Genomic DNA, 12,785 nt, shown 5'->3' on the forward strand with positions numbered 1-12,785 from the left:
CTTATATAAGGACATTTTGGTCATTCAAGAGATCAGAAATTTTACTTCCCACACACTGTTTATCAGGCAATCACTGGAATATATGTTCCACCTAAACCAGAGAATAAACCATAAAAGAAGACAAAGGATCTGGGGAACAGATGCTCCAGGGTAGGAGACAGAGCCAGGAATTTCAGAGTTGAAGGGGAAGAGACATCCTTGGCAAAGTGTCAGCAATTTAGCGGCCTAGAGAGCAAACAATCTAGACTGGAACATGAGAACACCCCCGAGGAATGTCTCCAAGACTGGAATGAAATTGATAGATTACCTGAAGTGTTTGAATTTATTAAGAGGAGATTTACAACTCTGTTGGAGAGTTTGAGGATGAATTAGTGAAAAATACATAATAAATACTAAGCCCCCCGCCCCAAAATGGAAAAAAGTAATCATTGTTAGTTCCAGGGAAAACAAAAAATTTTACAAGAAAAGCAAATTTACTTATACTATTCTGTATGATTCACCTGTATCTATTATTAGTTACAGTACTATTAGCACTGAATATTGATTTGAACAAAAATGGTGACTTCTTTTGGGGGGATGGGGAAAGAGAGATCCATGTGTCATACATGGGGGCGGGGTGGCAGTCAGGGTGAGAGGCCAGCAAAGGAGAGTGCTGTTTTTGTTTATAAGCTTGGTGGTATTATTTGACTTTTAAAATCACATATATGTAGTACCTCAATAACAATTTTTTTTTATCAGATCAGTGATGAGAACCTGGAAGTAATGGAGTATAGTTTATTCTCTTAATAATTTGAGTAGTAAAGGAAAGGCTGAAAACTGGATATTTGGAGGGCGTCACAAGGCCAAAAATAATTTTTCAGAATAGAAGAATTTATGAAGTATTTGTCAGTTGAGGGGATGATTTAGTGGAAAGGAAGAAAAATTTCCTTAGACAGTAAGGCCCCAGAGGAGGTGGTATGATCCAGGTCGTGAATATAGAATATAAGTGGTGAGGGGAGCCTTGCTGAGCAGTGGGAGAGGGGGAAATGGGTGAAGATGCAGATTCATCTGCATAATCCTGACAAGAAAAAAACAGGGGCTTTGTGTAAGACAGGTTTTCAGGATGATCTTCTGCACTGTCCTCTTCAGAAAGGGCGGGCTAGGCAGCATGCCTGATGGATGGGTTTGGAGTCTTGGAGGAGAGAGGAAAAGGTACAGAATAAATAAGTGAGGAAGGTGGTGTAGGAGGTCAGCCATTCATTGGGTTATTCAACCCAGGGCTTACTTGGCACAGGGAAGGCATTCAGAAGGTATGTTGAATGAATGACCCACTAGAAGGGTTGTGTTAGGTTCTGGGATACACAAAGATTACATTGTTCCCCTTCAAGGCTCACCAGCAGAGGGGAAATGGGTGAACAAAGGATCACAGCTGCTCGCTGGGCCTTGCAAGGTAAATGGGAAGGAACACCTTGGGAGGTTCGGAGGCGGCAGTGATAGTTGCCAACAATGCCTCCTAGAAAAAGTAACCTTTGAACCAGTCTTTGAGGACTGAGGAGCAGCTCACCAGAAAGACAGGACGGAAGAAGGGCCTGACAGGCCAGGTGCTGACGTGTGAGCACTGAGTGGAAGCGAACATTCACAAAGGACCCCGTTTTAGAACTGCTGCCAGCTATGCGCTGTACTCCTGGAGCAGAAGAGAAAAAGGTAAGGGATCGGTAAGACAGAAACATCCTCACAAGAAGTCGGTGTCCAGGAGAAAAATCACTGAAATGCCTGTCAGGGGAGGCTCCGAATGGACTCTGAGGACAGAGAGCAGCAGTCGCAGGAGCTGCAAGGACTCTTCCCAGGTTCGCGTGGACGGAGGGAGGGGAAGAGGCGCTTGTGTGGCAAACCGGGGTGTGGAGCCGCTCGGGTCCTGCCTGTTTCCTAGCTGACTTAGGAAGGAGGACAGTCTCCCGCCTAGGGTAGGTCTGGTGTGTCTGACTCCTTTAGGCTGAGTCAAGCGCCCTGCCTGTGTGATTGCATTGCATTTCCACACTTGATGGTTGTGTCTTCTTAATTGGAGCATGGCTGACGCGGTGTTCCCTGAGATTTAGGGGATTCCACACGTCTGTACTTTACGCTGTGCTCACAGGTGTGGCTACCATCTGTCACCGCACAGTGCCCACTGGTTTTTGTTTGTCTTCTCCGCTAACTCGCAAGCTTTTTGAGGGCAGAGACTACCCTCTTTGCCTTTATCTTAGTCCGGCACCTCGCATGTGGTATGTGCTGAGTAAATGTTTGTTGAATGAATGAATGGTAGTGGGAGAAAGGTGAGGGTAATGGTGTAAGTTTTCGGAATAAAAATCTTGAAACTCCTCCAAATGAGATCAACGGAGAGGAGTGGTGGAGACCCTCACATGAAGTCCAAGTGTTCTTGAAACAGAAAAAAAGAAGTAAGGATGTAAAGGGACTGGAAGTGGACTAGAGAGAAACAGGAAGCAGCAATAAGGAGCATTGTTCTTTCTGGACCGTTTCTATTGCCTTCTGAGATGATGGAGGCTGAGAAAAGGTGTAAGCCCTGCTGCAGGAGACGGTGTCTGGGAAAGGCATTTGAATTGGCACTAAAAGGAATGAGTAGCAATTTGAACTATATGTGGGCAGAAGGCCGGGTCGTCTAGGCCAACGCGAACAGTACATGGAAATGAACAGGGAGTTAAGGAGGTGTGTGCTCCGCCAGGGGTTCCGAGTGGGTGAGGGAGGCAGAGGCAGATAAAAAGATGGCTTAGCCAAATGAACTCAGAATAGGCGATGGGGGCACCACTGAAAATTTTCGAGGAGAGCGATGCAGTCCGATTTGCATTTTACAAAGCCCACTTGATGGAAGTGGTTTGGAGGATGCCTTAAAATGAAATGGGCCCCGGAAGCACAAAGACCAGTGAGAAGGCTTGTGTAGTTGTGAGGTTTAGAGAAACTGGCTTTTAACTATGGCAGTTAAAGAGGAAAAGGAAGGGGTGGTGGATGGGAGAGCCATTTAAGAGGTAGAAGCAACAATACTTGGTGATTAATAGGACGTGGTAACGGTTAAGGAGGGAACCTTAGATTCTTGTGTGATGACAGGTTTTCCCTGTTATCAGAAACTAGAGCATTCCTGAGAAATCTTTCCTAAGTCTAAATGTTGCATCAAGCCAAGAAACAATGACCATTTCTTTATGTGGAAAAATCTTGGAGCATTCTCAAATCCAGAAAATAACCTCTCCTAGGCTCTTCTGATACTTTAGGACACATCTTGCTCACGGATGCGGAGATGCTGACTGTAGTCCCAGGGAAGGAGCTTGGCGGTGCCCCTCTTGGGGCTCAGGGGGCATGCTGCCTCTACAATGGGCTGGCTACAAAACCAACGCTGAACGCTCTTTGGCTTTTCACTTTTTTTTGTAAAACCGAAAATCCTCTTCAGATTTCTTTTCTTTCTTTCTTTCTTTCTTTTTTTGGGGTGGGGGGGTTAGTGAAAATAGGTATTAATAGGTCTTCAGTAAAAGTGAAGTGGTATAACACAAACTTTCAAAAAGTGGGGGATACATGTATCGGTTTCCTGTTTGGGGATTTTAGTGAATGATGGTACCATTCTCAGGATATAAAAAGGAGAGGACATTTAAGGACAAAGATGATACTTCATTTTGCAACTTACTGGGCCATCCAGGTGGAGAAGACTAGTATGCATAACATGGGGGCTGGAGTTAAAAGATTGGGAGCCTACGTGAAAGAGATTGTAGAAGCTGTGGGTTCCTTGATCATTGCTTCTCATTAGATTATTGTACTTCATTAGAAATTGATTGTAGATAAACCTATTTAAAAAAAACAAAACGAAGCAGAAGCCAAGGTGCATAATTTAGAACTCTTTAGAGAGAATTCTTAAAGATGAAGGATCAAGAAATTTCTATAATATATATAAGCAGGAGAGTAATCATTCTTGTCTTTAGGAAAATAATTGAGGCTTGAGGTTCCAAGGAGCTTAACAAATTTAAACTTTTTCACCTATTTTTCCTAATTAAGGCATAACATTTATATAGTGAAATACATAAAATGTGCAACACAGTGATTTTTTAAAACATGTGTGCACTCTTTTTTTTTTTATTTTTTAATGTTTAAAAAAATTTTTTTGAGAGACAGAACATGAGTGGGGAAGGACAGAGAGAGAGGGAGACACAGAATCTGAAGGAGGTTCCAGGCTCTGAGCTGTCAGCACAGAGCCTGACATGGGGCTCGAACTCATGAACTGTGAGATCATGACCTGGGCCGAACCGACTGAGCCACCCAGGTGCACTTGCACTTTTGTAACACAACCAGGTCACCTCTAGCTCCTCACACATTTCCCTCTGCAATCCTGTTTTTATTTCTAGAGTTTTTACATCCTAAGTGTAAACTCAGGATGGAAGAATCTTCCCTCTCCTTGGCTAAGTCCAGCAGGCTGCAGAGTCAGGAATTTCCTAAGAATCAAGTCAAAACCTGGTTTGAATTTTACAGTATATGCACAGTGTGTGTCTTTAATGACTCTTGCATATGCTTCTTCCTCCTCCAGTTTTTAATGGAAATTATGAACACCTCTAAATTTTTGTGTCCTTTTTAAAACTTAGCCTCTTAACACTATCCTGTCTTCTCTAGTATTCTTGAGAAATGGAGACTGTGGAGAAGATGACAGAATTGGAAACCCTTTTGTTTTCTTTGGGTTTCATTGTGGTATATGTGTTGTCTGTCTTCCAGATTATTAGGTCCTATAAGAAATGGACTGTATTTTTCTGAGCTGGGAATAGTCCTGTTTCCTTGAGTACATCTGTTTGATTTTTTTAAATTTATGCCTTTCAGGGGAGTTTTCATGGGACTAATAGTCCACTTTGCAGAGGTAGCTCTATCTTGGTCACTGATTTTCCAGACCGGTAAGCCATCTGGAACAGTAACATGCTTTTTTTTTTTTTTTTTTTTTTCCCACTTTGAAGTTTGTATTGAGAAATAAACCAAAGGAAAGGAAGAAACATGTAGTTAAAAGAATAATTACAAAGCAAACACCTATATACCTACTACATAGGCCAAGAAATAGAATATAACCATACCCCTGGACCCTCCATATGCCCCTTCCTGATTGAATCCCCTCCCTCCCTTCCTAAGATAATCTCTAGCCTAAATGTGGTATGTCATTCCTTTTTTAAAGCTAGTTTTTAGAAACTATATATACACATACATGTGTATATATACATACATATAGTTTTAAAATGTTATATTTGAACCTTATATAATGGGTTTATACTGTGTGTATATTCTATGTGATTTGCTTTTTCACCCAATATTGTGTTTTTATAACACATCTAGGTTGCAGTGTGTAGCTATAGTTCATTCATTTACATATAGAATAGTATTTATTCTGTTGTCCGAAAATACCATAGTATGTATATTTATTTTACTGTTGATGGATATTTGTTCTGGTTTCTTTTTCCTGTTAAAAACAGTAGTTTTTATATGTGTGTAAAAGTTTCTTTGGAATATTTATCTAGAAGCACAACCACTAGTTTGTACAGTAAATACATAGTCAAGTGTACCAGATAGTGGCAAACTTTTGAAAAGCAGTTGTACCAATTTTCCTTCCCACCAGGAGTGGTTGAGCATTGCTATTGCTCTGTACCCTTACCAACACTTGGTATTGCCCAACTTAAAAAAATTTTTTTAATGTTTATTTTTGAGAGAGACAGAGAGTAAGCAAGGGAAGGGCAGAGAGAAGGAGGGAGACATGGAATCTGAAAGCACGCTCCAGGCTCTGAGCTGTCAGCACAAAGCCCGACACGGGGCTCAAACTCACAAAATGCGAAATCATGACCTGAACCAAAGTTGGTCACTTAACCGACTGAGCCACCCAGGTGTTCCAGTATTGCCCAACTTTTGAATTTTAGCCAATGTGGTATTTGCATTAATTTGCATTTTCCTGGTTGACATGAAATTGATATCTTTTCATTTGTGCATCTTCTTCAGTAAAATTCCTCCTCAGTTATTTTGTAAATCTCTCTGGTACATTGGTTTTTTTTTTTTTAATTGATTCCTAGCAATTATTTATTATATTCTGGATGTTATTTTTTTGTTACAGTCATGTGAGGTGCAAGTCAACAATGTTTCCTTTTCTGTTCTGCAAATCTAGGCACCCAAGGAGAGATGCCTTGAGCGAACTTGGCAATTGAGAGCCACTGGCCTAGGCTCCTGTGCCAGACAGTATAGCACAGGGCCATGTGGTTCCGCACAGGGCAGGCCCTGGAACTTTAAGCGAGTTACATCTTAGTTCCTGACTACTGCTGACCTGTGCTGCTTGCCTTTGCAGGTGGAACAGGAGGATTTTGTAATGGAAGGGCATGGCAAGACTCCACCTCCTGGTGAAGAAAGCAAACAGTGAGTCACAGTTTATTTAAAAAGGGTCCTATTACAGATCTTCAGAAGCACTTTGGTTGAGCACACTGAGAGCATGTTTGCAGAGAATGCATACGTTGGGCACGTCGTGGAGCTCACCAGTTGCTTTGGTGGCAATTAATGCATAGCTTCTATTTATAGACAGACTAACTGGAGGGACAAGAAAGTTGGCTTTGTAGATTTTCACACTTGACTAATCAAAATTTATGTTACACTTTAGCAAAGGCTTTAAGGCTCAGGATGTTCCAAATTGAACTAATTCAGTCTGGTTGTCTTTTCTAGTGCACTTTTTTAGTGAAGTGCACTAAACTAATAGACTGTTTTCCCTGCATTCCACGTGTGAATTTATTTGAATAGTACTTCCTGAAGTTCTATTCCATTTAGTTATTTATACTTCTGTTATTTGTTTAAATAACAAATTGTTTCCCTAAAGGAACAGAAATGATAAATAATATAACTTAGCCAACATTCTAAATTATTCAAGACCTCTCCCCTGACTTCTTAACGAGTGATCAGTTTTAAATCTGAAATTGGAAGTCCTTGGGGTAGCTTTTTGGTGACAGTGAATAGATTTTTTTCCCCTCCCTTTGCCACAGAACTTGAAAAATTGTGTTGCAGAGAAGACTGGTGTTTCATATGCCCTTTTAAAGGAAAAACATTTAAGACTGCCTTGAAGTACTGACATAACTACAATTTTTTATTCGGACAGTAGTCTCCTAAGTTGAATAGGATAGTGACTGATTCATGGAATTTACCGAACACCTGTAGAGACAAACTCCTCTCTCATCTTATTTTCTGTTTCATAGAAAAGAGTTTAGTTTTGATCTGCCTTACGAAAGTATGTCTCCGAAACACTTAGGAATGAATTATGTGGAATATGTTATGCTGCCATGAGGCCCGGTTCATTAAAGGAGAATGTTTGTCTTGTATTTGTTGTGAATGGGAACCAGGATATTTTCACAGCTGGTTTAATTTGCTAACCAGGCAGTTTTAAAAATAGCTTACAATATAAATCCTAACTTCGCAGAGTTCTGTCAAATGCACTTACATTCTACATGGGCTCACGGAATCAGTTCATCTTTAGCAAAGCAGAATGCCAAACCTCTAGTCCCAGTGGAATTAGAGGAACATTTCAGGTGCATCTGCCTGTCCTCCTGCCCACTCCCCCAACCCCACCTTCCGGTCAAAGGTCTTATAATATAAAAATTACAGCTTCTATATGATGAGGGTTTTCTGTGCGCAAAGTACTTTGCTTAGATGCTGTATATGTTACCTCCCTTCATTGCAGTGTACCATTTTGCTCAGAGATCAGGGTAGGTAACTTGTCCATGGAAATGCAGCTGGAAATGGAAGTTAGGATTTGAATCTGGATCTTTCTGACATTAAAGTGTTTTATAATATCTTCCTAACCCAAATCCTTTGCCAGTCTTGGGAGCTGTGTTCCTGAAAAGTACTGTGGTTAGCAAAACTGTGCAGTTGTTAAGATCAAAGTCTCATGGATAAGAGGGAGTTGGGGGAAATAATGAAAATGGCATTAAGCCTATTTTTAAAACACAGACGAAAGTTCTGTTCTCTAGAGGGTATCCATTTCCAAAACAAACTAGTCTTTATCTTTAAAAACCTGCTCCAGTAACCCCTATCCTGTATCAACTTCTTTAGGTATTCAGGAAGCATTGCTGGGGCAGATGCTCCCACAAGTTTTATGTTATACAAACCGTTCTTTTAGAGAGCTTCAGACGGCCGGGTGGACTTGGGTCCTTACCTTGTTTTGTTCTCCTGGGTCTCATAGTGCCTTTTCACAGATGAGTCCTGTTTTGTTTTGTTTCTGTTCTGTTTGTTTCCTGGTCCTGATCTGCTGTCCTATATTGAAATGACTCTTCTCAGTAGGCACTCCTCTCAAAGACCTGTATACCTCTTCTGTGGGAGTGGGTAGCAAAGGTGATGTGTTCATTGGTTTGAGGCAACAAAAATTAAAAGATTTAAAAAAATTTTTTTTATTTTTATTTTATTTTACTTTATTTTTTGCATCTCAGAACTGTAGTTGGCAGAAGATGATAAATTCCTGGATACTAAGATCTAGGAACTGCATACTACATTCTAGATCCTGGAAGTGTACACATTGTTGAATGACTTACGGAATTCCCACTTGTTCTTTTTTTTTTTTATGCTTTTATTTCTGAGAGAGAGAGAAAGACAGACAGCATGAGCAGGGGAGGGTCAGAGACAGAGGGAGACACAGAATCTGAAGCATCCTCCAGGCTCTAAGCTAGCTGTCAGCACAGAGCCCAACGCGGGGCTCGAACCCACAAACCGTGAGATCATGACCTGAGCCAAGATCAGACACTTAACCGACTGAGCCACCCAGGCGCCCCTCCCACTTATTATTTTCTTTTTATTTTTTATTTTATGTTTTAAATTATACAGTTGGCTCTTGAACAACATGGGTTTGAAATGTGCAAGTTCATTTATACATGGAAATTTTTTAAGTTTATTTATGTTTAGTAATCTCTACACCCAGCATGGGGCTTGACCCCAAGATCAAGGGCCATACGCTCTAAGAACTGAGCAGACAAATATGGCACCGTGCTGTAAATTACTCTCTCTTAACTTATGATTTTAAAACATTTCCTTTACTAAATTCCTCAAACCAGTTACACTAAATCTTGACTAACTAGAATTTAAATAAAAACTGGAAACAAAAATAAAATAAAACATTTTCCTTTCTTTAGCATCTTTATTGTAAGAAACCAGCATAGATATAAATGTATCATACAGAATAGGTGTTAACTGACTGTGTTATCAGTAAAGCTTCCAAATGACCGGCTATTCGTAGTTACGTTTTGGGGGGTTAGAAATTATTCGCAGATTTTCGACTATGCTGGGGAGACGGTGCCCCAACCTCCATGTTGTTCAAGGGGCAGCTGTACACGATCGTCATGAAACATTCAAATGGTAAATGTAGACAGAAATAAAACTGAGACTCTCCTTTTACTCTTCTCCCTCTCCTGATCTTTGTAAATTTAATTTGCTTATTTATTTAGAGAGACAGAGACAGTGCAAGTGGGGGAAGGGTAGAGAGAGAGGAAGAATCTGAAGCAGGCTTTGCGCTGTCAGCGTAGAGCCTGATATGGGGCCTGAACTCACAAAACTGCAAGATCATGACCTGAGCCAAAATCAGGAGTCAGATGCTTAACCAGCTGAGCCACCCAGGTGCCCCTGTTTTCTGTATATTTTAAAACAACAACTGAAAAGGGTTTTTTCCCTCCAACATAATTCTTCTGTGACTTGGTTTTCTAATTTGGCATCTTTCACACTTTGTTTCATGCTCTTAACCATCTGCAGAATGTTCTGTTGAATGGATGGACTATAATCACTCTTCTCCAATAGATGTTTTGGTGGTCTCTGGTTTGATTACTACAAATGATATTTTATTGAACATCTTTATTTTTATATCTTTATTCACAGGTGTATTTCTGTAGAATAAATTTCTAGAGATGGAGCTGTTGGTTCATGGGATGTATTTTTTTTACATGGAGGGAGCTGCTATCAAGTTGCCTTCCGAAAAAGCAATACCCATGATCCCTTCCATCACTAGTGCATGATAATGCCCATTTTTTCTCACCTTTGATGACAGTAAAATTATTTGTCCTTAAATTTTTGCCATGCTTATATTTTATTGTATGTATGTTCGATTTTTTTAAGTAATCTCTACACCCAACATGGGGCTTAAACTCACAACCCTGAGATCAAGAGTTGCATGCTCCACTGATTAGGCCAACCAGATGCCCCTAATATTTAATTGTTTTAATTTGTACTTTTCTGCTTACTAATGAGATGGAATATCTTTTGTTAATTTATTGACCACAAATTTTTCAATTTTACGTATTATTCATTTGCATAGTATTCCCATTTTTCTTAAAAATATGTTTTTAGTAGTTATTTTTGAGAGAGAGAGAGACAGAGTACACGTAGGGCAGGGACAGAGAAAGAGAGGGAGACACAGAATCTGGAATAGGCCCCAGGCTACGAGCTGTCATCACAGAGCCCGACACGGGGCTTGAACTTCAGAATGGCGAGATCATGACTTGAGCCAAAGTTGGACGCCCAACCGAGCCACTCAGGTGCCCCGAGTATTCTCATTTTTCTATTGGATTGTTTGTTTTGATAGTTTTGTAGGAGCCCTTTATATATTTTTAAATTATTATTATTTTTTTACTTAAAAGAGAGAAAGTAAGTGCCAGTAGGGGAGAAGGGGGGGGGCCAGAAGAGAGATAGAGAGACAGAGAAAGAGAGAATCTTTTTTTTTTTTTTAAATGTTTTTTTTTTAATTTATTTCTAGGAAAGAGAGAGAGACAGCATGAGCAGGGGAGGGTCAGAGAGAGAGGGAGTCACAGACTGAAACAGGCTCCAGGCTCTGAGCTGGCAGTCAGCACAGAGCCCGACGCGGGGCTCGAACCCACGAACCGCGAGATCATGACCCAAGCGAAAGTCGGACGCTTAACCGACTAAGCCACCCAGGCGCCCCGAGAAAGAGAGAATCTTAAGTAGGCTCCATTCTCAGTGCAGAGCCTGATGTGGGGCTCAGTTCCACAATCCTGGGATCATGACCTGAGCCAAAATCAAGAGTCAGATACTCAACCAACTAAGCCACCCTAGCACCTCTGTAGGATCTTTTATAAAATATAGATATTAGCTTTGTTTTCTGAGGTGTTTTAAATATTTTATCCCATTCCTTTTAACATTGGGGTGTCTTTCTTATGAATAAACTTAAAACATTTTTATGTGATAAAATCAATTAACCTGTTATAGCTTCTATAGTTTGTGCTTACTTAGAGAAGTTGTCCCTGTCCTAATGTAATAAATAAAATACCTTAGTTTTCTTGCCCTAATGTAATAAATAAAAATACCTTAGTTTTCTTGCTTTTTTTATCCCTTTATTTTTTAAATTTTTAAAAAAAATTTTAATGTTTAATTTTATTTTTGAGAGAGAGAGAGAGAGAGACAGTGTGAACAGGGGAGGGTCAGAGAGAAAGGGAGACACAGAATCCGAAGACAGGCTCCAGGCTCTGAGCTAGCTGTCGGCACAGAGCCTGTTGCGGGGCTCGAACCTGTGAACTGTGAGATCATGACCTGAGCTGAAGCTGGACGCTTAACCGACTGAGCCACCCAGGCACCCTTACCCCTCCACCTTTAATTGAACTGGTACTCATTTTTGTGTATGATGTGAGGCAGAGATCTAACTTACTTTTTTTCCAAATGGATTTCCAAAATGGCTCTCATTCATTGGTCTTCGTTTAAATGAAGAGCCTGTTTCACTTATGGAGGCAGATGGAACACAGGGATAATATGACGCTCAAGGTCATAGGGCAAACTCTTATGAGGATTAGGACTAAAACTGTTTTTATTAGCTGATCTACACCACTTACCTTGTTTCATCGTTTAACATTTTTACCATAGGTTCTAGAAGTTTTGAAAGCATTATTTTATTTCCATGATGTTTATTTTACTAGAACTGTGTTCTATTAATAGGCAGATTAGGATAGCTATGCATGTAGGCAGCCCTCTTGAAAAATAATTGACTTTTGATATTGAGAAATATCTGTGCTAAACTTAATGTTTAGAATAGTTGTGTTGAATTCTGATGTATGTATGAATAACACTTAGTAGAGTGTATAGCTTTAAAATGTGTGTGTGTGTGTATGTGTGTGTATAGTGTTTCAATATTGTTGCTTTTAATGAGGTTTATTAACTATTAGTGTATCTAATATAATCATTTTCTGAGGATATTTACTTTACGAGCTAGTGTAACAAATCAGACAAGCTAAGTTTATTGCCATATAATTACTACATTAAACTCACACAGCATTAATCACATAATGTGTTTAACACAGGGGTAAATATAAAACTGTAATAGCTTTTCAAAAAGCAGCATAAGCAGATACTTGCTCATAGATTGTGTTTGACTATGCTTATTGAAAGCTCATTTCATATAAAATGTTTCCACCCAAGACAGGCTCTTGATTTGGTTTTATTTATGAGACAAGTGATAGTCTAGATGTTTGTAGGCAGATTATTTGTTGTAAATTATTTGCAGCCAGATATCAGCGTTGGTGTGCAGTTGACCTTGGAACAGCCCAGAAGTTAGGGGCACTGGCCCCCCATGCAGTCAAAATTCCACACATAAGTCTTGACTCCCCCCAAATCTATTTATAACCTGCTATTGACTAGAAGCCTTACTGATAACATAAAACAATTAATTAATACCTATTTTGTATGTAATATATTTTATAAAAACTTTATTCTTACAATAAAATAAGTTAGAAAAAATGTTTTAAAATTGTAAGGAAGAGAAAGTACATTTATAGTACTCTACTGTACTTATT

At 39.8% G+C, this 12,785-nt stretch overlaps 1 protein-coding gene across 5 annotated transcripts in view; it reads left to right on the top strand.

Annotated features, from left to right (window-relative positions):
- TNRC6B (trinucleotide repeat containing adaptor 6B) overlaps positions 1-12,785 on the top strand; it is a 243,249-nt gene that overhangs the window by 84,756 nt on the left and 145,708 nt on the right. For 4 of the 5 annotated variants that reach the window (XM_077757919.1, XM_077757920.1, XM_077757925.1 and 1 more), the window contains exon 4: positions 6,317-6,384. The exons of the other annotated variant lie outside the window; for it this stretch is intronic. In XM_077757919.1, coding sequence (XP_077614045.1) covers positions 6,317-6,384 — 68 coding nt within the window. The remainder of the gene's footprint in view (positions 1-6,316; positions 6,385-12,785) is intronic. 5 annotated transcript variants of the gene reach the window in all.

Source organism: Crocuta crocuta, unplaced genomic scaffold, assembly GCF_008692635.1.
Source record: "Crocuta crocuta isolate KB4526 unplaced genomic scaffold, BGI_CrCroc_1.0 scaffold143, whole genome shotgun sequence".
Taxonomy (NCBI): Eukaryota; Metazoa; Chordata; class Mammalia; order Carnivora; family Hyaenidae; genus Crocuta; species Crocuta crocuta.